This window comes from Toxorhynchites rutilus, chromosome 3 (assembly GCF_029784135.1).
Source record: "Toxorhynchites rutilus septentrionalis strain SRP chromosome 3, ASM2978413v1, whole genome shotgun sequence".
Classification (NCBI taxonomy): domain Eukaryota; kingdom Metazoa; phylum Arthropoda; class Insecta; order Diptera; family Culicidae; genus Toxorhynchites; species Toxorhynchites rutilus.
Window position 1 is genome coordinate 59,786,911 of NC_073746.1, and position 22,463 is coordinate 59,809,373.

Genomic DNA, 22,463 nt, shown 5'->3' on the forward strand with positions numbered 1-22,463 from the left:
TGACGAACGAGTGTTTTGTTACAGTTGTGACTACTGTGTGGAGTTTCGCGCTGGCGAAATTTATTCATTGATATTGAAATCAAACGGACCGTTATCTGGTTATTATTGCTGTGGTTTTTAGGATAGATAGTTCCAATCAAAGCAATGATTATTAGAAATGAATTGGGAACACATTCCATGAGGTTATGCAACACCAATCCAATCTTCTAATCAAGTTTTAAAAAGAAATGTTTAATGCTATGGCAGAAAATCGTCACTTTGCTTTGAAAAATGCACTTTGCTTCGAAAACTTTTACTTTTTTTAACACATTTTTGCCATCGCATTATACAGGTCGGACTGGATTATATACAGACTCGATTATAGCGGGTATTTCAATAGGGACGCTACAGAAGTAGACCGATAGGAAAGCAAACGACGCCATAGTTTTTCCGCTCTCTTGACATTTCTCTTCGGTAAGGTTGCCATTTCATAATGGAAAGATAAACGATCCAACAACGATTCGAGATTATTAAAATTTACTACCGAAATTCGGAGTCAATGGCCTCATCTTTAGGAGCGCTACGTCCAATTTATGGTCGTCCTAATCGTCCTCCCAAATCAACAATTGAGCGTCTAGTGGAACAATCAGTTTGCTTCCGCATCCACCGTATTCTCCAGATCTGGCCCCAAGCGACTATTTTCTGTTCGCAGACCTGAAAAGAATGCTCGCTGGCAAGAAATTTAAGACCGATGATGATGTGATTACCGCAACTGAGGCCTATTTTGGATAAACCGAAAGAGTACTATAAAAATGATATCGAAAAGTTTCAAAATCGCTATAATCGCTGTATCGCCCTCGGAGGCCATTATGTTGAACAATAAAATTGAATTTTGCAAAATAAATAGTTTTACTGTGTTACCTTATGAACTTTTCAGCCGAACTGTTACAGTGGGGTAAAAGTCACGATTTTAGAAGATTTTGCTTGAATTTTCACCAGGAATTGTTTATATCGATATTGCAGCCAAAAGTATAGAAATTGTGTGTTAAAGAACAAATTGTAGAGCGTTTAGAGAGCTTCAATTCAATTCATAGAAACAATCAAGGTCAACATAAATTTTCAGGATAAAATTAATTATAACACATTAAATATTATTAACATTAAAGTTTTTCACTTCCAAAATGTTATTAAAATCCACTAATTTGGATGTTCCACTACTATATCTGTACTAAATTTTCTCATCATTCAAATGTGAAAATGAAATCGGTTCATATGCATACAGAGAAATCGATTCTTAGGTTTCGTTAACTTCTGCTTCTGCTTTTTTCAATTTGGAAAGCAAAAACTCATCGTCAAAGTGTTTAATTCCTCACAAGAAAAGACGCTCGTAGCTATCCAATTGAAAGAGTTACCCGTTTCATTTTACCAAAACGAATTATCCCGGGTCATCTACTAGAGATTGCATTACCGTGCCGAAATTTCAATAACCGGTTATTCGGTAATGATAATTTCATTACCAGTAAAAAATATTTTAAAATGAACCATTTTCTTGAAGAAACGGTTTTTATTTATAATGATTAGTTTAAAAAAACATTTTGCAAGTTTTTGCTACTCAGTTTGTTGGTTGGACACAGGGAATGTTTATTTTGTCGTTTTCTAATCTAGGTCGGATCTCATTAACAAAGTTTCCAGAAGAGGAAGAGTCGAATTATGTTGGGCGTACAGTACGAAAAGAATCGAATACCATTGTCATGTATTTGCCTCTGATGCCCTGTGTACGAAAATTCTTGTCCGAGGGTTTTCATCAATCCGTTATTAGACGTTGAGCTTGGGCTGGATGTTGATACCTTTGATTGTTGTGACTGTTCTGCATGTTTCGCATCGTCCAGTGGATTTTTTTCCTCATGTTGTCCTGCTACTGAACCAGTATCATCATCGACAAATTTGATCAAATCAGGAACAATTTCAAATGCTTGCTCGATCAATGCTGTCTGTGACGATTGATAGAAGACGCCAAAGTCATCATCAATTATATCACTACTTTATCTTTAGAAGAAGATCGATCTTGACGGATCGATTTTCTAAACGGCGTAGGGATCGATTCACTGATGAAATCGGTACCAAAGAATCGATCTTTGAAAAATCGAAAGTCTTTTTTCCAATTTATTTACTAGAACAAGGTCATATGGTCATATAACTTATGACCACTTCTTTTGTAATGACCTAACTTACAAACCTGCTTCTGCTTAATTTACGACCACTAACTTGACAACCTTGAAAATGATCCAATGTTTATGAAATTTGTCAGGGGGTTGAGAGAATTTGAAATAAACTTAAATCACTTAAAAACATTAATCACTTAAAAACAAATATACAAAAAAGATTCTACGATCAAAAAGATCGGATAAATCGAAAACAAAATATCGATTTTCGCGATTTTTTGGAGAACAAAAAATCGATCCAAAAAATCAGAAATCGAAGGGAAAAAGAGCGATCTTCTAAAGATCGATCCACGATCGCTCAATCCTAATTCATAACGAGAACAAATCTGCATATACGAAACGTCTTTCTGCAATCCTTCCAATCAGCATTTCAAGCAGCTGCTTCAAATTTTTTTTGATGTTCTGGCATAAATTGCAATCTGACGTCAGCTTCATAAAGGGTGAATATCTTCCGCAATAGCAGTTCAACAGCGACCAAAACTGGTTCGAGGGCATCTACCAATTCCTTTATCGCTGAAGCTTATATTGTGTTTCGTATTCAGATCGAGCAGCGATTTTTGAACTGGAGGTCGTAGAATCGGCGCAACACTGTCAGTTGTTTTTCGATCTTATTTGATTCTCGAGTAATATTTCAAAGTGGCATAAAGGCAAATATTATTTATGGTGTAAAAATAAAAATTACCATTTTACCGATTATTGATTGTAAAATTACCGGTAATTCGGTAATGGAAAATGACCCGTAAAACCGGTAACGGTGAAACCGGTTAACAATCCCTATTATCCACCAAAAAAGACTAAATCCAAAGTGTATTTAATAGAGTCATAGGCAGCCATAGCAGTAACTAAATTTAGTTAAAATAAGTTTATATCCAATAAAGTGTTATCCAATCAGTGTAATGTTTGGAGACCAAAAATGTGATTCGTTGTGATTCGTTTTTGACGTATTCTACGTCTTGCAGTAAGGGTGCCAAATCAGATGGAATTCAGAGAACCAGAACACAATTCTATTGACTAGGAACGGATTTTGATGATTTGCATAGCAATCGAATCGGAAATTCTATGAGATTTATTTGATATGCTATACATTACGATCCCAAAATTCTGTCCATTTACGTGTTTTGCAACTAATGCATCGGCTCTGTTCGCCGTTCCGTCTGGGTATAAAATAGTTATTCGTGATTTCAGACCACAGTTTCGATCCAGTTAACAAACAGACAACATTCTTTCTTATTGTTGAAATAATACACAGATGTTTTGATCGATACAAAGGAAGAATGGTTGAAATCGCAAACAGCAGCGATGCAATTTTGTTCGGTTGAAGTACAATTCAAATTTCATTCCGTCTGGTATAGAGTGCTGCTGTATTTTTGCATCACATTCATACATAATTGTTGTTTTTATTACGAGACTCCTAAGCTGGTTCGTCCCAGCAAAAACGACGTAATAAGTGCCTCTAGGTGGATTTACAATGAATTAATTGATTTTACATACACATACGGATGAACAATTTGAAATTTTTACACATTTACCCATCGAGTTTTTTCCCTTGGTCGATTGGCGAAGATGTCCGATCACCAAGACCCCAGGCCAATAGCAAATACTGTTTACAAAACAGTGCAATTTTGTTCACTGGAAGCACCGCATCGATTTTCATGCTGTGTTTTGAAGAATGCTCCTGACCAATGGTGATGAATCACGAAGGGAAAAAACATGGATCTTTGGTGTGTGGCATATCCAGTTCTGGCAACACGGGCAACATCAGTTTAGCGATAAAGTGGGCTGGGCACTCGGCACATTTTCCGCCATCTTATCAACAGGCAGTCACTGCTCTACTTCGAGCGATTTCCGATTATCCCGCGGACGCTTATGGACACACAATTGGATCACAATTTCTTATTCAAATTTTAAAACACATATTAGCATCTTTTAAAAAACAGAACAGTGTGTAGCAGTTCATGAAGGGACATCTTCAAGGATGACTATAAATGCTCCCACTGATCCCGTAAAAGTTCCGGAGGTTCTCGTATTACAGGCAAACACAAACGATGTGTTCGACCGAATTTCGGATCTAGCATAGATCACAAAGGAGATGGAAGAATCTCCTATTGGAGTTATGTGATATTTTGCAGTGGCCGGTTCTTAGTCTGGACAGGATTCGTTGCTCCCCCATCACTTTCCCGTGTTTGATCCTGGTTATGGAACCTTTGATGTTCCGGGTCACTTCAAGCCGCATCAACGGACAATTTTCATGAGATAAATCCGAAAAAATTTGATGCAGGCCCACTAAACTCGCCCCAGCTTGAAAGTTGTTCCTGATGGTATTTTCCACTCGGACGCGTCCCCTCACCTCCGCTGTATTAAGCGAGGAAGCTCGCAGTTCTGGAGGTTTTCGCCGCGTCATCAGAGATGTCAAACGGAGATTCCCGTACTTCAGCGCGTACCCAGATTGCTGGTAGCAGGCCAAAGATAATCCGCAGTGAAGTTTATCTCTGGCCAGGCACGTCAGTTAGAGATCATCTTTGGCCATCCGTAAACGGATCATTCGGTTATTACTCCGGTGAGATTTGGTGATGATTTATAAAAAAAATTAACCAGGAGCCACAGTTCTTTCTCACCTCGTTGACATGATGCTGGAAATTCAGCTAGCAGTTGACCACCACTCTCAGTATTTTCAACGTTTTGCTGCGAGAGATGCTTTCGCTGTAAATGTTGACTCCCACTCTTTTGCCACTACAGTCGGAAACATCGTTCGACAGCCCATTTACCGATGATATTGGTAGCTGTCTACATCTTGTTGATTGATGCCCTATGCGTGTTTCCTACCACTACTAAAACTACGAACACTAAGATGGACTCTTGAGGTACACTAGTTTCTTCATGGAGGCGCCTGGAACTGGTATTCCCAACCTCGGCACCTCGAAGGTGCGGTTTGTCGTGAGGTTTTTCACAAAGTGCAACAGATTGCCGTCTACTAACGGGTGTTAAATAAAAAATGAGAATTTTTTCAATCACATATAAAATATTTTTTTTATTTTTTTTCATCGATTTCAGTATTTTTTATTAATAACATAATGTATTTTCTTCAAAAAAATGTCAGTGAATGTTTGAGAAAGGGCCGTGGTCTGCTGTTCGACGCAACTTTGTCGCGATGCTCTCACAAGAACGTTGTACGGCACTTACGTCCATTTTCCGGATACAATTCCGGATTCTCTTAGTCAGTTGCTTCGTGTCCTTGGCCCTCCAATTGTTTTTATACACTAGGGCACTGAGTGAGCCAAAGAAATTCTCTATTGGGCGGCACTGGGGCAAGTTTGTTGGGTTACGATCTTTCGGCACGAACGGTATCTTTTTCTCCTCAAGATACGCCAGCGTCTTCTTGGCATAATTGGAAGACGCCTTGTCCGGCCAGAAGACGTACTTCCCATCCGCCTATATATTTCCGACCGGCGTCACGCAGGCTGGTTGCGTCCTTGTTGTCAAACAGCTTCTTTAACGATGTCTTCCTCTGCTTCGTCATTATCGTTACCGGACGACCACTTCCGACCTTCCACTCTACGTTCAGGGAACTCAGGATACGATATACTGACACTGACGTACTGACAGGCACATTTTCTTCCTTAAAATGTGCCACCGTGAACTTTTTTCCTTGCTGGAAATGCGTTTCGTAGAACCGTACAACGTTCTTGTGAGAGCATCGCGACAAAGTTGCGTCGAACAGCAGACCACGGCCCTTACTCAAACATTCACTGACATTTTTTTGAAGAAAATACATTACGTTATTAACAAAAAAATACTGAAATCGTTAAAAAAAATTTTTTTTATATGTGATTGAAAAAATTCTCATTTTTTATTTAACACCCGTTACTTACCGTCTGTCAATGTCTTCAGGACTACTGGAATCCAAATTCACAGATTCAGTTGTACGTCTTCTCCTGATTCAGGGCTACTATCTCAGCGTGTTGTCGATTTTTTATAAATTCATAATACAGAATTCCCAATCCCACCAGACTCAAAGAACTACTTCCTCCAATTGAAGCTCGGCTTGCCCCAAAGATTTTGTTCGATCAACATTGTTGTAAATTATTAAACTATTCGTTGCCCATCACGATTTGTTTGAAAATTGCGAGTTTTCGTTGCGTTTGTAAAGCGAGTCACTGATCCATTAAATGTTTTCGGTCAATAGGTGTAGAACCATTCATTGCAGCGTTTCACGTAACCAAGGTTCACTAGGTTTCACGTTCACTCATAAATATACATGTTTGTAATAAATCTACTCTTCCATGTGTCGTGAACTGAGGATTATTCTTGATGTGCGTATCGATTTAAGTATCATCATTATCTTCACTTCCCGGATAATCCAATAGAAGAGTATTCCAGAAAATATTACATTTCCAAGAAGATTGTCTTCGTTACTAGGGACACTTATCCTTATCCAGAGATACAGTTTGTGCATCGATGGGAAAAATTGTTGTTCGTACTCCATTTCCGCAAAACTAAAACGGAGTTCTAAAAAATAGAAACGAATTAGTTTTTTGACGTAGAACTACATCTTTCATCGAGGGTGCCAAATCAGAAAACAAGTTACGTTTTTATGAAATCAAGTTAACGTTAATAACTATTTTAGCCGCGAACGGATTTTCACAATTTACATACCAAACGAATCGGAAATTCCCTAAGATTTGTTTATATGTTATATATTACAATCCTCTGATGTGTAAACGGTTTAAATTGATGAAAACTAGAAGCATTTCCATTTCCCATAATATATATGATTAAAAGTCTCCGTGAACAAAGAATAGAAGAAGAAGAAGAAGAACGAAGGAGAATATTTTCCTAGAGCATAAATATTGGATCTCGCTGAGGCAAACTTTCAGTATCGTTCTATATACGAAGCAATGAACATCGCTTGTTCTTTCTTGTTTCGCGTCATCACATGTCTTTGTTTCGGACTGAGCTGTGGACGCGACCAAATTACTTACTCGCTGATGTCTCTGGCATCGGAATTATTATATCAAACTGACGCCAGTCCATTAAGATTCTGAACTACACAATTGTGTGGGGGAATCATCGAACTAGGCTATCATCGGCTCACCAAGAAAATAATTGTTTAGGAATTTTGTGTGTGATTTGGTTTCTCATGACAGTAACAAAACTATCTCCACCAAGTCTGACATGAAAGAGCTTCTGTTGAGAAGAGCGCAAAGTGGAGGACTTGAACAAAATAACAGCGTAGTTCTACGTCAACAATATGATCGTGTCTTGGACACAACCTCCTATATTTTTCTTTATTTTTGTGGCGTCTTCATCTTTATTTTTATTCAATGATTCTCTAAAACAAATGACTTTCTAAAAAAAATGGTCAACGATATGAAAAAATAGGGATGTTCGACTATCAGATAATTCAACCCTTTTATTGAAAAATATCTTTTCTTGGAATTGCAGAATAGATTTCACGTATTGTAGAGTACTTAAGTGATTGTTGTTTTTTAAATATTCATTTGACGTGTCTACGTGGACACTATCTGAACTCCTCCCCCCCCCCCCTCACCATGGACAAGCGTGGACATTTTACGTAGCCCCTACCCCCCTAGTGGTCGACGTGGTATCTGGACAGCCCCATAGTGCATTGAAGTTTTGGGAAACATGAGTTCTCAAAGATACAAAAAAAGTTCCTCTTAATATGTCCGGTTTACACATTTTTCCACTTATTGGTAGTGAGAGACAGCATCAATAACGATCAATTCCCTATAAAACACGCGTTTGAAAATCATGATGTGCTGCAAAACAGGTAGCATGATGCAACAGAAAATCGTCTCTCCTGTAAAATTTTTATTTTTGGAGTTGCCGGTTTTGCAACTAGGCAACTCAATTTTCAAGTTATGATGAAAAAAAATAGTTTGAAAATAAAATCAGAATATTCCCAAATCAACAGTGTCATATGAAAATAAAACCAAGCATTTTGGGTTACCACTAACTATCATAGGGTCAAATCTCAATAAATGTGAAAAGTTTGGCACAGAATTGACTAAAAATGGATTAACTCTATATAGTTCACGCAAATTTAGGAACGATTCGTTTTTACATACTTCAATGTTGAGGTTTTCATCTAATCAACATTGAATGATGATCATCACACACCACTTTGTAGCCAAACTCTCTCACAGTATTTTCTATTCAATTTCATTAAGTAATGTGAGACTTACGATTGATTTATATAAAGATTAGTGCATAATTAGTTCTTGAATTATTATTTGTTATCGTTACATTATACTCGAATTCAACAAATGTAGTGCTCTAAATGTCTCTGAATATCATACTGTTTTTATCCCTTGATATTAATATCAATATCTCAGAAAGCATGTCACACAAATTACTGTTTATCACTAACCATTATTTTCCCATTTGCATGCCACATTTGTGTTCCACATCGAAAAAATGAAACGTCTTTTGAGACTATCCAAGAATATACCTTTTTTTGTAATCCTCCCAAGAACGAAAGCGCTGCTCATTTAGGCCATGGGGCATGAATTGAAAAAAAAAATTAATGAGATATGGCACAAAACTCGACATTTTTAACACTAGAAGAAATTAAAATAAAAAATCGAGAGCTTGTTCAGCATGCTAATATTTAAATTTTGGAACAAAATAATATATTTGTAGAATTAAATACGCTTGTTATGTGTCAATGTTCTCGCAGAGAATGGAAAACGATTATTAAAATGTATGTTCAATTAATTTCTTTTTCTTTAATACCGTTGTAAAATTATCTATTGAATAACGGTTTCATCATGAATTGTATCAACACTGTCGCAAGCAAATTATATCCAAATAAAACTGTTGCAAAGTGGTACAGAATTGTGGTAAATTTGCAAGGAAAATATTTCAACTTGATCCAATGTTCATAACAAAAACGCCCGATGCGATTACGTTCATTTTGTGAACCGGTGAAACATACTTCTGGCACGCACTACCAGAAAAATCTTTTCACATTCTATGTTTTCGGCCGTCATCACTCCAGTTCCTTGCTAAAAATATGAATCTCTCCACCATATAATCCAAAAACTTCCTCACTTCCTCACTCGGTTCCCACGCCCCTGCGAGCAAACACACCGGCACTACATCGGCTCGCATAAAACCTTATGCAAATTTTCTCTGAAAGCTTCGAAGGAGATAAAATTAAAACCTGAATAGCGGCAGCGGTCGACGATATACTTATGTACACATTATCATCATCTCTCACTCCCGAGGTCCTCCCGCCCCGCCATGGGTTGACCGGGTCGCAGCACTAGCAGCAAATCACTAGCCGGCGACTCTTTCCGACAAGTCTGGTTCTGCAGGAAACTTGTCGGTGGTTACTTTTTTATGCTCTCGCTCTCACACTTCTCGGCTGACTCTATATGCTGCGGAATGTTTCAACAAATCCTGTTCTGTGGCCTTATCGTCATCTGTCTCCAATTAATCCTTCTCGGCGTGACCACCCCGTGTTCACTTGTCTCACATAGAAACTTCAAGCATTTATGTGTATTATTTAATGCTTTAAACACACGTTTGATAATATATTCAAAACCATTTTTCACACCAATCAAAGCCGCTTCGTAACAAGCTCATTCCCGCGCGAGGAAACATGCAAAACCATTTGACCTAATTCTTCCGTCAAATATCACATGTTTTATTCACACATAGGGGAAGAATATGCGGCGGGACAACTCGTCCATTTTTAGCACAACATTCTAAATCTGCGCGAATTACTTTTGCACTCTGCCGAGAATCATATGTTCCCTTCACCGACGAATATCATGAAGTGGAAGAATCACTTTAAAAAAATCACATGCAATTCACTAGCACCAGGAGAAGCATTAAAACAACATTAAGCCGTTTTGTCCCCGCGCAAAACCCCACACACTCACTCGACGAGAACGCGTTCGCGTTCGCGCAACAACGCTTCGAACCGTTCGTGTTTCCCGTGTTCTAAACCACACACCACCGGCAAGCGAGCGACACAAAAATTCGCATAAAATATGATCTAAACGCGATCGAATTTCAGATCAAACTGACCCAAGCGTTGCTATGCTGATGATGTGAGAGTCGCGACGCGGCCGCGCAAGCTCTCACACAAGACTTAAGCCGTTTATCTCTCTCGAATCGCTCACAAGACTTAAGCCGTTTATCTCGCTCGAATCGCTCACGCTTTACCGAAACGGAAAGTAAGTGGACGGAAAAAAGAGTTTAAGCGCCCGCAAATGTGAGAGGATTAAGGTGCGCGCATAGATTTGCTAATGGATCCCTAGGTAATGTGGCCTGAATGCTTTCTTGTTCGATCTCTGTTCACATTGCGAGCGGAAAAGGTGAAAAGGTGGAGCTGCCTTATTGACATTCGAGTGTTAATAAGAATGGCTTTCGATGTGTTATATGTATGTTATAACATTTGTAATAATGTTTGAAAATTGAAAGTAAGGCAAAAGACCAAAAAAATGTGATCGCTTTGATTTTTCTGACCTAGGATTGGTCTTTCGGGAACATATTGAGGGTACTAATTGAAAAACTAAATGTCGCTCGCGACACTAAAATTGTCCAATTTCAAGCGCTTACTGCTCAGTCATTTTCAGATGGAATTATGATGTTTGGATATTCTTTAATAATCTATTAAAATATATATAATTAGAAAATTTCTAATTCTCCATATGTTAAAACAGGTTTGAAATGAGAGCTTCTAGTTTTCCACACATTTAAAGGGTGTGTCACATCAAATTGCATCACGGAAAAAACGCTGTAGAAATTTAATTTTTAGGAATTATATCTTCAGCTTTCGCTTATAATCAGATAAGAGTGTATAGATCACGTTGGCCATGCTTCACTGTCAATTTTTCGTAAATTTGGAAAAATGTCGTCGAACGAAAAAGAGCGTCGTGAATTAATCCTGCGCACTCATTTCGAGAATCCGGAGTTGTCACATCGGGACATCGGTAAGATGCTGGGAATCGTCCAATCCACGGTCAGCAGAGTACTAAAACGATACTTCGAGAACCTAACCATCGACCGGAAGGTGAAGAACGGCAAAAATGGATGCTCCGTCAGTGAAAAAGATCACAAGCGCGTAGTTAAGCAGTTTAGACGTGATCCGAGAAGTTCGGTCCGGGATGTCGCCAATAAGCTGAATTTGTCAAGTTCATTCGTCCAGCGGACCAAGCAGCGGGAGGGCCTGCGTACATACAAGGTTCAGAAGGCTCCTAACCGCGACGAAAGGCAAAACATGGTGGGGAAGACGCGAGCCCGGAAGCCGTACACCGAAATGCTGACGAAGCCGCATTGCCTGGTAATGGACGACGAAACCTACGTCAAAGCGGACTTTCGTCAGCTGCCGGGCCTGTTGTTCTTCTCCGCAGAGGACAAATTCAGCGTTCCGGAGGAGATTCGCATACAGAAACTATCCATGTTTGCCAAAAAGTACATGGTGTGGCAAGCGATCTGTTCTTGCGGAAAGCGGAGCGCCCCCTTCGTGATGACCGGCACGGTTAACGGGCAGGTTTACCTTAAGGAGTGCCTACAGAAGCGCTTTCTACCACTATTGAAGCAGCACGAGGGCCCGACCATCTTCTGGCCGGATCTCGCTTCGTGCCACTATTCAAAGGACGTGTTGGAGTGGTACGAAGCCAACGGGGTCACCTTCGTGCCAAAGGAAATGAACCCGCCCAACGCGCCGGAGCTTCGCCCAATAGAGAAATATTGGGCGATTATGAAGCAGGCCCTCCGGAAGAACCCAAAAGTTGTCAAATCGGAGGCGAACTTCAAGAGAAAATGGATTTCTGTTCAAAAAAAACTACAACCTGACGTTGAACAGAACCTTATGGATGGGGTAAAGAGGAAGGTGCGAGCATACGAGCTTGGGCTCGAAGTATGAATAAAAAGAAAATGCCAAAAGTTGTTTAATAGTTTTTATTTTACTGTCTAAAATTTTCAAAAGTATCGGTCTACTGGGCGAATTTCTACAGCGTTTTTTCCGTGATGCAATTTGATGTGACACACCCTTTATGTAGATCGCAAGAAACGTGGCCGACTGCGAATGCGGCTTATTCAATTGTATCAAACATCAATATACAACAATCATCGTAACGTAATCCTAAGTCAATTATGCGGTCATGTCTGGGACACAGTCCTTCATCCCTTTTCTTGTGTTTAAAAGATGCTCTGGCAACCTATAATCGCCGTTAAGTTTGCTGCTTAACACTAAACCTACCGATGTTTAATGTATACCTATTCCTACCACAGCGGGTCAAGTGACCCTTTATGAATTGTTATTAAACAATGACTCGATTTATATAGTGTTGTTGAGAAACGTGGCATACCATATTTCTCCTGTATATCTCGACATTTTTACTATAACAATTTGTATTAGCAAATAATGAAATTACAATTTTGACACGCAAAATAGCAAATAGCACTATAGCTTGGAATGGTTACTGTTAGCTCGCTTGAAAAGTCCGCAATACAATTAATTCTAATCATTCACTAATCATTTACCAATATAACAAAATATATAAAGTAATAGCAAAAATGTGTAATGCAATGGTTTTGTATCACAACCATACATACAAATCTTTCTGATATATCCTAGAATGTTTGCACGGGTCAAATGCGGTACTTAGAGCAGATTGCATATATTTATCAGTAAAAAAAAAATAACAAGAGAGGAGTATACACTGAAAAATACATTCGATGTATATTTTAAGAAATGTAGTGTAAGCAAATGATGTTGTGAAAATGTAATTTGCAAGATAATTTTGACAAAAAGTTTAAAAATGGGTCATTTGACCCCTCTTGGAAGGTTTAGTGTTAATTGATCATTATAATCATTATAACTCTCTCTTGTCAAATCTTTGACCTGGGATACGAAGTCTTCCGCTGCGATCGCTCTCCCTTCTACAGTCGCAAATCTACTGGAGGAGGCGTCCTCCTGGCAGTACGGCACAATCTCAAAGCTCGCCTCATCGATAACCTTGCGTGGCGTACAGTGGAATAAGTTGGGATCGAAATACATTTGAACAACCATACGCTTTTCATTTGTGTTGTCTATTTTCCTCCAGACCGCACAAGCCGCAGTGGTCATGCAGGCTTTACTATGGATCTCTCAATGAATTGCTTCGATTATTATTTGCATAGTGATCGTTCGATTGAACCTTTGGTCGTATTAAATTTGGGCATGTCTGTAAAATACATAACTTGTAAGATTATCAAAAATAAACAAGATGTATCTTTTTGTGAACTTTAGTAAATACATACTGAACATGTGATGTTTTCATAAAAAAAATATATTTTATAATTCTCCTTCGTTTGCTATCTTCCGAAACAGCCCCCAAGTCCTGGTTTTCGACAACATGAAGTTTGGTGTCTTCCACCTTATTTATATCTTTCTATTTGAACATAGAGAACAATCCTTGCTCTACACATCTACACGGCGCCACAAAACATAGTTTTGTACTGATTTTTTACAAATAACTGTTATCTATGTTACGCAAAAAGCACAATTTTGATACGCAAAAAGTTCCACTAGACATTAAGATTCGTTCGAAAATTGTGAAATGATGCATTTTTGAATAAAGTATAAAATAAGTATAGTTCCTTGATGCGGTGGCTGAGAGCAGACCGCAAAGGGTTAATAATAGGTTTACACAGTCATTAATAAATTAATAGAACTATTATCAATCATCCCTAATCCTATCCCGCGATGCATTATGAGTTGGCTCGTTATTTAGATTATTTACGAAGTAAAAGGCTCTCGTTTTCTCGTGCTCTTTTTCATATTCACTGCTTGAAAGAAGTATGACACAAGATGTCCGAACAATGCATCTTGAAACTTTCAAGTTCTCAGCCTAAACAGTGTATTCAACAGCAGCGTAAAATCTTCTGAATACAAATATTTTAAATGTTCATATTACAGCTGAAAAGTAACTCTATGGAGATGATCAGCCACCACAATTTTTCAATTAATGAACCGTCGGAAAACACAGAAATGGTATATTAATTAAAGCATAAATTTAAACGTTGAATATTATACAGCTTTTTGTGGGAAATTTCAGAATTGTTATTTCCAACAGAAGGGTTGTTGTCTGTCGCATTCATTTGAATAGGAAAAGCAATATAAACAGGATCGTCAGCATTCCATTCTAATCCATCTCCGATTTTTAAATTTTGGTCAATCTTTTTACCTGCTAAAACCAAAACAATTTCTGGTAAACTGGAATGCGAGAACAATTCTCACACCACACTGGGAGTACTGGTGCTAAATTTACCAGTAAATAATTTAGTTTTGGAAACAGTCTCAAAATCCAAAGGATAGCCGTGCCAAAATTGAACTTAAATTTGGAGAGAAGTAAAATAAATTACTAGAGACAAAATAATTGCTTGAACTGACATGTCCAGTCAATAGTGAACAAATTTCTAAGTAAAGTCCCATACTATAAGTATAGTCCTATAGAATATGATAATGAATGACTATGCTAATGTGTGGTATGTGTGGTTCGCAGGACCAAGAGCCCGAAATGACAACATTATAGCATGGAAGCTAGGATTCAGGCTATGATTGAGTGTTGAACTATTGCTTTGGCCAAATTCAATTTATCTGATTTTTTCATCAATTTTGAAAAGAGCCAAAAATAAAACTTTTTAGTTTTTTTTCAAAAAATTACCACGATTTTGCAAATATTGCAACAGCTACTTATGTCAGTCTCGATTTTTTTTCATTTTATTTAATTTTTTTAAGTCTTGATAAATCAAATTTTGAGTAAATTAGAGGAGCACTTCAATGTAAATTGTACTGAGAGCAGAAAGTACCAGAAACACTCGTGGAATGAAGGGTTCTATACATTTGTGTGAAACTTAACCCTACCGCACGAGAATAATTTCAATTTAAATAACTAGTTTTCATCTGAACATTGACACCGTTATACGATATCATTCTAACATTCTCCTTAGCGCAACTGCCGAATCGTTTTAGCCATTCATGTCGCTATCGTAATGAATCGAAACCCGGACACTTAAGCGCTTATGATGATAAATTCAACCATTAACAGTATTGACATATCATAGCATGAAAAATGACCGTTACTATAAAGTTAGAAGGAATTCATGTATGTTATAAATCACAGAAATCCACAAAATCATGTTATATTTGTTCAAAATTAGTAGATTTCTTCACTGTGCCGTAATTTTAAATCCAGGCACTTTTTTAAATCATGATTTGAATTCCGGACATTTTTTCCTTTAAATGCCGGATACATTTCTTTGGGAAAAATTAGTTATTGGTTTATGTCAAGCTTATTATTACATTGTTATTCTATTATAATCTTGACTCACGATCATCTTCTGAATGTATTTTTTATTCCTGATATGGGTTTGCGAAATACAAATATTTGTTTTGATTTTTGACATTTTTTTGTCAACAGTTAGGTACAATGCTTGATTTTACACTGAATTGATACAATAGTAACTATCTGTCACATTAATGCATTCAACATGAAAAAGATGTTATGATTTTGGTACGATATTGAATGAAATGAAAAAGCGTCCTGATCAAAAAGCCACCCGGATTCGAAAGTATTACGATACACTTCAAAAATGTAAGAGGTATAGAACAAACAGTATACAAATATTCCTGATTTTTGAAAATAACTGAACGAATAATCTTTTTTTCAGAATTCTCAAATATCCATCTAAAATAGTATTTGCGAGTTAAGCCATATCTATTTCCATTTTTTTATCTCGTAATTAGTAGTACTAGATTATCGCTTAACGAGAGCCACGCTCTCCGTACTCTACATTAGCCTCAGAAACCTTTCTCTTTTGCAAGCGCGTTTGCAGCAGCAGCAAAAACAAACACCGAATCAAGGTGAAGGCAGCATGGAGAAAAAAAACAACAGCGGGAAAGCAATACACAACATAAAACACGAGCGAACAAACAAGTGGCTACATATCAGGTCCTACGTTCAATTCAGGTTCGTTTCGGTATCGAGCATTCAGGCAGCACCGACCGACTATGTAACTGTATTATTTTTTTCGGATATAGAGAAACAAATGTTTTTGCTCGCAATTAAGTTACATGTGCTTGCTGATGATCTCAATTAATGGTAAATATGAGTTTTTGATTAGTGATGGCTCGTTGATCGGAGAGTTACGATTGTCCTGTGTTATTCAATAATGCGCCAAATTGGAGTTGGGCTGTCAACAAAACGACGCATTCGGCTTGGTTGTAGTTGAATTTGAGTTTAATGTTTCAAAGCTTAGGAGAACATTCAATTTAGACTGTCATCATTTTTATGAGGAAAACTTGATCGTCCATTGTACGGGACAAACAGCTGTAAAACAAATAATAATCATTCCCAATGGGTGTTATCCCAGCAACTTATTGTTTCAAAAATCGATCGCTAACTTTGCCCGGCGAAGCTGACCCAGATGCAGGATATCAAACATTAAAGACCGAAACAACGAACACCATAGAGCGAGCAAAAGTCTTCCACTAAGGGCATACAAACTTTTGCTTCCTTTACCGATGAAAGAGAATCCGAACAAAGGAAAACGCCAAAATGTATGCTAGAGGCAAAGCACTGTTTCTCGAAGAAACTTCGAAATCGAGACAAGGCGCAGTAAAAATGCGGTTAGAAACATGTCTGTTTGAGTGGGAGGTGGGAGAAGGAAAGCTTTTCAAAATTCATTTTTTGTGTTTGTGCTACTCACGTGTGCTAGAAGCTTTCGACTGGAGCTTCGCTGCTACGCTAGTTAGGCTGAGATCGCTCTGGGAGCTCCGTTGGCTGTCTTTGCTGTGGGTTCGGCCGCTGTGAAAGAAAAAGAAAACAAGAAGTGGGTTATATCTGTGGTATAACCGCAAGGTAGACGTAGGACTACAGTTGGCTCGGTAATCATTTATTTGAAATTGCATCTGAATCAATTCTTAATTAAAAAATGAATGAAAAATTTGAAATATTGCTGAAAGTTTTTCTTTTTAGTGTGTGGGTGGATGAGGATATGTATGGAATTGTTATTAACATAAAATTCAACTCTTTCGAACTTGTTCGTGGTCCCGGAACCGATGAAATTTGGGTGGCCTTGTAAAAGCAACTGAAGATGTTTGATACGTGATTGATTTTTGTTTTCGTGAGAATAACACGAAGTTTTTCATGATCACTCCATGCGCAACATAGAAACTGAGGGCGCCATTTCATAGTAAAAACGAAATAAAGTCTATATAACCTTGCATAGAATTCATTTCGTTTTTATCGTGATGTGGTAATTTTCCAAGACTGTTCCATGCGAAAAAAGAACAGAAACTGATGCTATTGGATTGCATCACGGGAACACTAAGTCGCATGCGTAAATGGGTGCGAATATTCCTTCGTTCGGACGCATTCACACGCAAACAATTTTCCATGTCTATTCCATGCGAAAGCAGAACAGAAACTGATGCTATAGGATTGCATCACGGGAACACTAAGTCGAATGCGGAAATGGGTGCGAATATTCCTCCGCTCGGACGCATTCACACGCAAAGAATTTTTCATGACTGTTCCATGCGAAAGCAAAACAGAAACTGATGCAAGTAAGAGTACTCACGCCTTGCATGTGTCCGCTATGATTTCCCAAACACTAATGCAAGCGAGAAAAAGAAATCACAGCTTACATGTATTCGCTATGACGGTATCTCGTCCGTATTCGGGAACACATTGCGGCCACGAATCATCATCAATGAGCTAGATTGTTATGACTTCAATAGCTTGCTTTCAAAGCAATTTTTAAGCTGCTGAAACGATTTTTTGGACCAATAAGTAACAATCATATAACTCGTTGACATTTTATCTTTCAGATGAAGTGATTATTGTACCAGTCCATACAGCCGGTAAAGAGGTATGACCGTTCAAAACCTTGCAGTCCAGCGTCACTCTCTCGCTTTCGAAACTTTGAACTTACACCCCGGTACAGAAATGAAAGACGTAGTCCTACGCCAAATTTGCTATCGAACGTGGAGTATGAGGAGGGTCTGAATGATGGTCGCAAATCAGTCGACTGCCGACGAGAGTGAATAAAATTTTTCATTTCAAGATAAGAAAGATTGTAACAATGGCAATAGGAGTGGTACGGAAACATGAACAGTAAAATGGAATACTTCAGATTGCATTAGCTTGTAAGGAAGATAACCAAATGGGAAACAACTTTATTCTTTTGGTTATCTCAAGTCTCAAGTTTCTTATTCTATGTTGATGATAAATTCTCAGTCCTCACTATTGGTTGTTATGTTTCTCTTAGTTTGTAAAGAATGCAATTTTCGACCAAAACTACTTTTCACCATAAAAATATTCGTTTTGAACAGTATCTGATTCTGTAAACTAGAATTATGAATTGTGTGAGTAAATTTGAATATTAACAACAACCAATTTAGTAACCAAAAAATAAAACGAAACAAATTTATTAACTAATCAATTTCATACCACGGTTATTTTGGGCTTTCTTCCTCGTTTAGTGAGAGTTTGAAATCGTTTCGAATCACATTTAGAAATTTCACCTTCAGGAACTCCTTGAACGATTCTCCAACAAAATCGATTTTTTGCGCCTCCAGATAGCAACTGGCTACCGAACTAATGGCGTTTCGACTGTATGATTACACACTTCCAGGAAGTTGAAAGAAAGAATGCATAATACATGATTTACCTTCGCATCCGCTCGCAAAACATACCTCTTTTATTTGTTAAATTGCTCACTTGTTTTATTACTTCCACTACTGATGTCTCAGGTGAAAAAAAATATATATATATATTCATTTCCATTTATATATAAATGGATTTCTGTCTGTCTGTCTGATTCTTATGGACTCTGAAACTACAGAACCAATCAACATGAAAATTGGTATGTAGGTATTGGTATTGGTATTGGTATATTGGGGCCGGGAAGGTTTTCGTGATAGTTTGAGACCCCTCCCCCCCTCTCTGAGGGGGGCTGCCATACAAATGAAACACAAATTTCTGCGCTACTTGAGAATTAATCAAGCAAATTAAACCAAATCTGACATGTGAAGGTTTTAGGGTGCAGTAAATGTTTCTATGATGGTTAGACTCTCCACCCCCCTCTCTAGGGGGGGGGGGGGGCTGTTATACAAATGAAACACAATTTTCTGCATTACTCGATAATTAATCACGCAAATGAAACCAAATTAAGCACAGTCAGGTTTTAGATGCAGTAAATGTTTCTATGATGGTTAGACTCTCCACCCCCCTCTCTAAGGGAGGAAATGGAATACAAAAATCTGCATTACTCGAGAATTAATCAAGCAAATGAAACCAACTTTGGCATGTGAAGGTTTTAGGGTGCAGTAAATGTTTCTATGGTGGTTAGACTATCCACTCCCCTCTCTAAGGGGGGGCTGCCATACAAATGGAACACAAATTACATGGGGCACACAAACACAAACTTCTGCGTAGCACAGGAACCAATCAAGCACAATTTGGGTTGTGAGGGGTTTTGGGTATGAGAAATGTTTCTATTATGGTATGACAGCCCTCAATCCTCTGGAATGGAGAGGGGGCCCATAAAAATATTACACGTATTTCAACCAAAAATATTCCAACCAAACATGACAATTGAAAACTTTCGGAAAACTCTGAAGGAAAAAGGGAAAATTCGGAAAATCTTATTCCCATATGTTCTACGCACGATTAAACGCACTCCTATATCTTCTTTTATCTATACCAATAAAAAAGTATCGCCGAATGTAATTGTTCGATTTAGGGCTGTTTTTATCATATTTTTTCTCTAAAACATTTATTCCAAGTAACGGAGAAACATGTTATTTGCAAGTGGTTGAAGAATCTTGAACGATAATTGTGTCTGAAAATAATCTGATATTATAATGATGAGTTTTGCTAGAGATACTAGGAATTTTATAGTAAAAGGCAAATTCAATGGGGTCGACTAGAAAATCAATCAATGATTAGTTCTGCGATTGGACCCATGAACTTGCTCGTAGTAAGAAAACGTGAATGTTTTTAAGGTATTGATAACAAAAAAAACAAATTTTGGGCGGGACGAAGTTTGCCGGGTCAGCTAATGGTATATATTATAACACATATCATAAGAACGATTCTGCGTAATATGCATTTGGAAACTCTTAATAAACGTTACATTTTTCATGGAGTGACCCCCCTATATAGAAATGAAAGCCCACACTAATTTATCTAAATTGAACGGCGAACTCTCTGGCATTTTCGTAAGTTGTTGTTTCTTCACGATGCATTAAAGATCAATATCTTCGTTTTTGACATAGGACGTTTTTTTGGCATATCAATCGAATCGTAAATTCTTTAAGATTTGTATGATATGCTATACATTATGATTCCCATTTCCGATAAATTTGTTTCGAACATGTGCTTATCTACCCCTACCGCCTGATAACCTAACCGCCATTCCCTTTCTCCACCCTCCTCTCCCTCCCTTTCTCCTCCTCCCTTTGTCACACTATCTCTTTCTCTACCTCTCTATCTCTCTATCTATATCAATCTTTCTCTTTTTTTTTCTTTTCTCTCTTGTATTTCTCTCTATCTCTATCTCTCTCTTTCTCTGTTTCTTTCATTCTCTCTCTCTTTTCTCTTCATACCTCTTTCTCTTTCTTTCACTCTCTCTATCTTTCTCTCTCTCTTTTTTTTTCTCTTCTCTCTCTCTTCATCTCTATTTTTTCTCTTTTTAGTTTTTTCTCTCTCTCTCAAATCACAGTCTCATTCCAACTAGCGGGAAGACAATATTCACTCCTAATGCTCATAACACAAAAAAAAGTTTTACTCGATTCAAAGGTTACATGAAAGGTATCGCCAACAGCAGTGCAATTTTGTTCGATCGAAGCATTGCACCGATTTTCATGCCGTCTGGTGTAGAGTGTTTCTGTATTTTCGTTTCGAACGCACACACTGTTATTTTTATGCATTGGCAAAAAAAAGATTGATGTGTTTAACACGTTGAGCCCCGGATGCTTTCCATTCAGTCTGCATCAAGAGCATTCGCACAATATCAGTGTCAGTCAGTATTATATAGGACAAATCATCATTTTGGACGACTGTACCTCATCACATTCAGCTCTTACCGCGTTTTTGTATGCATGAGAAAATAGAGAAAATTGAGACTCTAGGTGAATAGACCAAGCTTGTTTCATACATGTACCTACTATATCAAATGAGGGGCTCAGAATGCAAGGGGTGTAAGTGACTTGATCGATTTCTCATCATCAACTTTTTATTTAGTTAATAACTCAACTGCAAAAACTTTCCAATTTAAGTTTGCTATAGAATCCGATAGATGAGGTTCTGACCTATTTTCGACATTGGTAAATACAGCTGGGAATGTATTTGCCGCTAAGTTATGACCCAAAGAGAGAGTCGATGTAGAAAAATCGATCAAATCACTTACATCGCTTTCGTTCTAAGCCCCTCAAATATGATTTGAATAAATTTGAACGAAAAAATGCATAAATCTATTCCATTTAGCTTTATATGTGCGAGTGACCACTTTGCCCCCACTAGGTGACACCTTTACCTCCAAGCGAAAAAAATGTTCGATACTTCACCTTTTTTTCTAATGATGAAAAATGTACTATTTTGAATTTTTATACTTAAAGCCGTTTGCAATCTCTAACAAAAATGAGTTGAACTATGATATTCTTAGAAAAACGGGAATTCAAGCGGTATGTGAACTGTGGAAATGGGAATATTCCTTAGGGTGACTACTGTGCCCCCACTTCCCCTATGGCCTTTTTTATTTTTTGCGTTGTCAAAGGCAGTTGAAGTTGTGGGTGAAAAAAATATAGAATCACCTGTAGTTTTAGTAGGTGTCAACTGTGTGTGGAGAAGAAGAGATGTATACTGAGTGCATTAAATGCATTGTCAAAAAGAGAAAAAAACTCAACAGGGTGTCAGCTTGTGTATTGTTCTCCCGAGAACAAGAAGGAACTAAGAACCAACCATCTTCAGCTGCTTCCATAAAATCGCGCGAACCATCGGCCCTTTTCAGGATTACAAAAATCTTCTACTAAACAGTTATTACAAACGTTTCGATGCATTCTCACATAATATTCAAAGTAATAGAACTAACTAATATATAGATATAAAAATAATTATTGCCGCCCTGCGGAAAGTGCTGCATAGCATAATTTGTGGATTATTTCTTTGAGAAATGGTTCTCTGGGAATTTTTTAGTGGCGTGGGAGATGTAATTTTGCTAACAGATACAAAATGTAGG

The 22,463-nt window shown here is 37.8% G+C and overlaps 1 protein-coding gene across 4 annotated transcripts in view; it reads right to left on the reverse strand.

Moving 5' to 3' along the window:
- Positions 1-22,463, reverse strand: part of LOC129779740 (serine-rich adhesin for platelets) — a 466,395-nt gene that overhangs the window by 276,845 nt on the left and 167,087 nt on the right. For 3 of the 4 annotated variants that reach the window (XM_055787394.1, XM_055787396.1, XM_055787393.1), the window contains one exon: positions 16,929-17,026. In XM_055787394.1, the coding sequence (XP_055643369.1) occupies positions 16,929-17,026 (98 nt within the window). The remainder of the gene's footprint in view (positions 1-16,928; positions 17,027-22,463) is intronic. The other variant, XM_055787395.1, reaches the window with a different exon arrangement.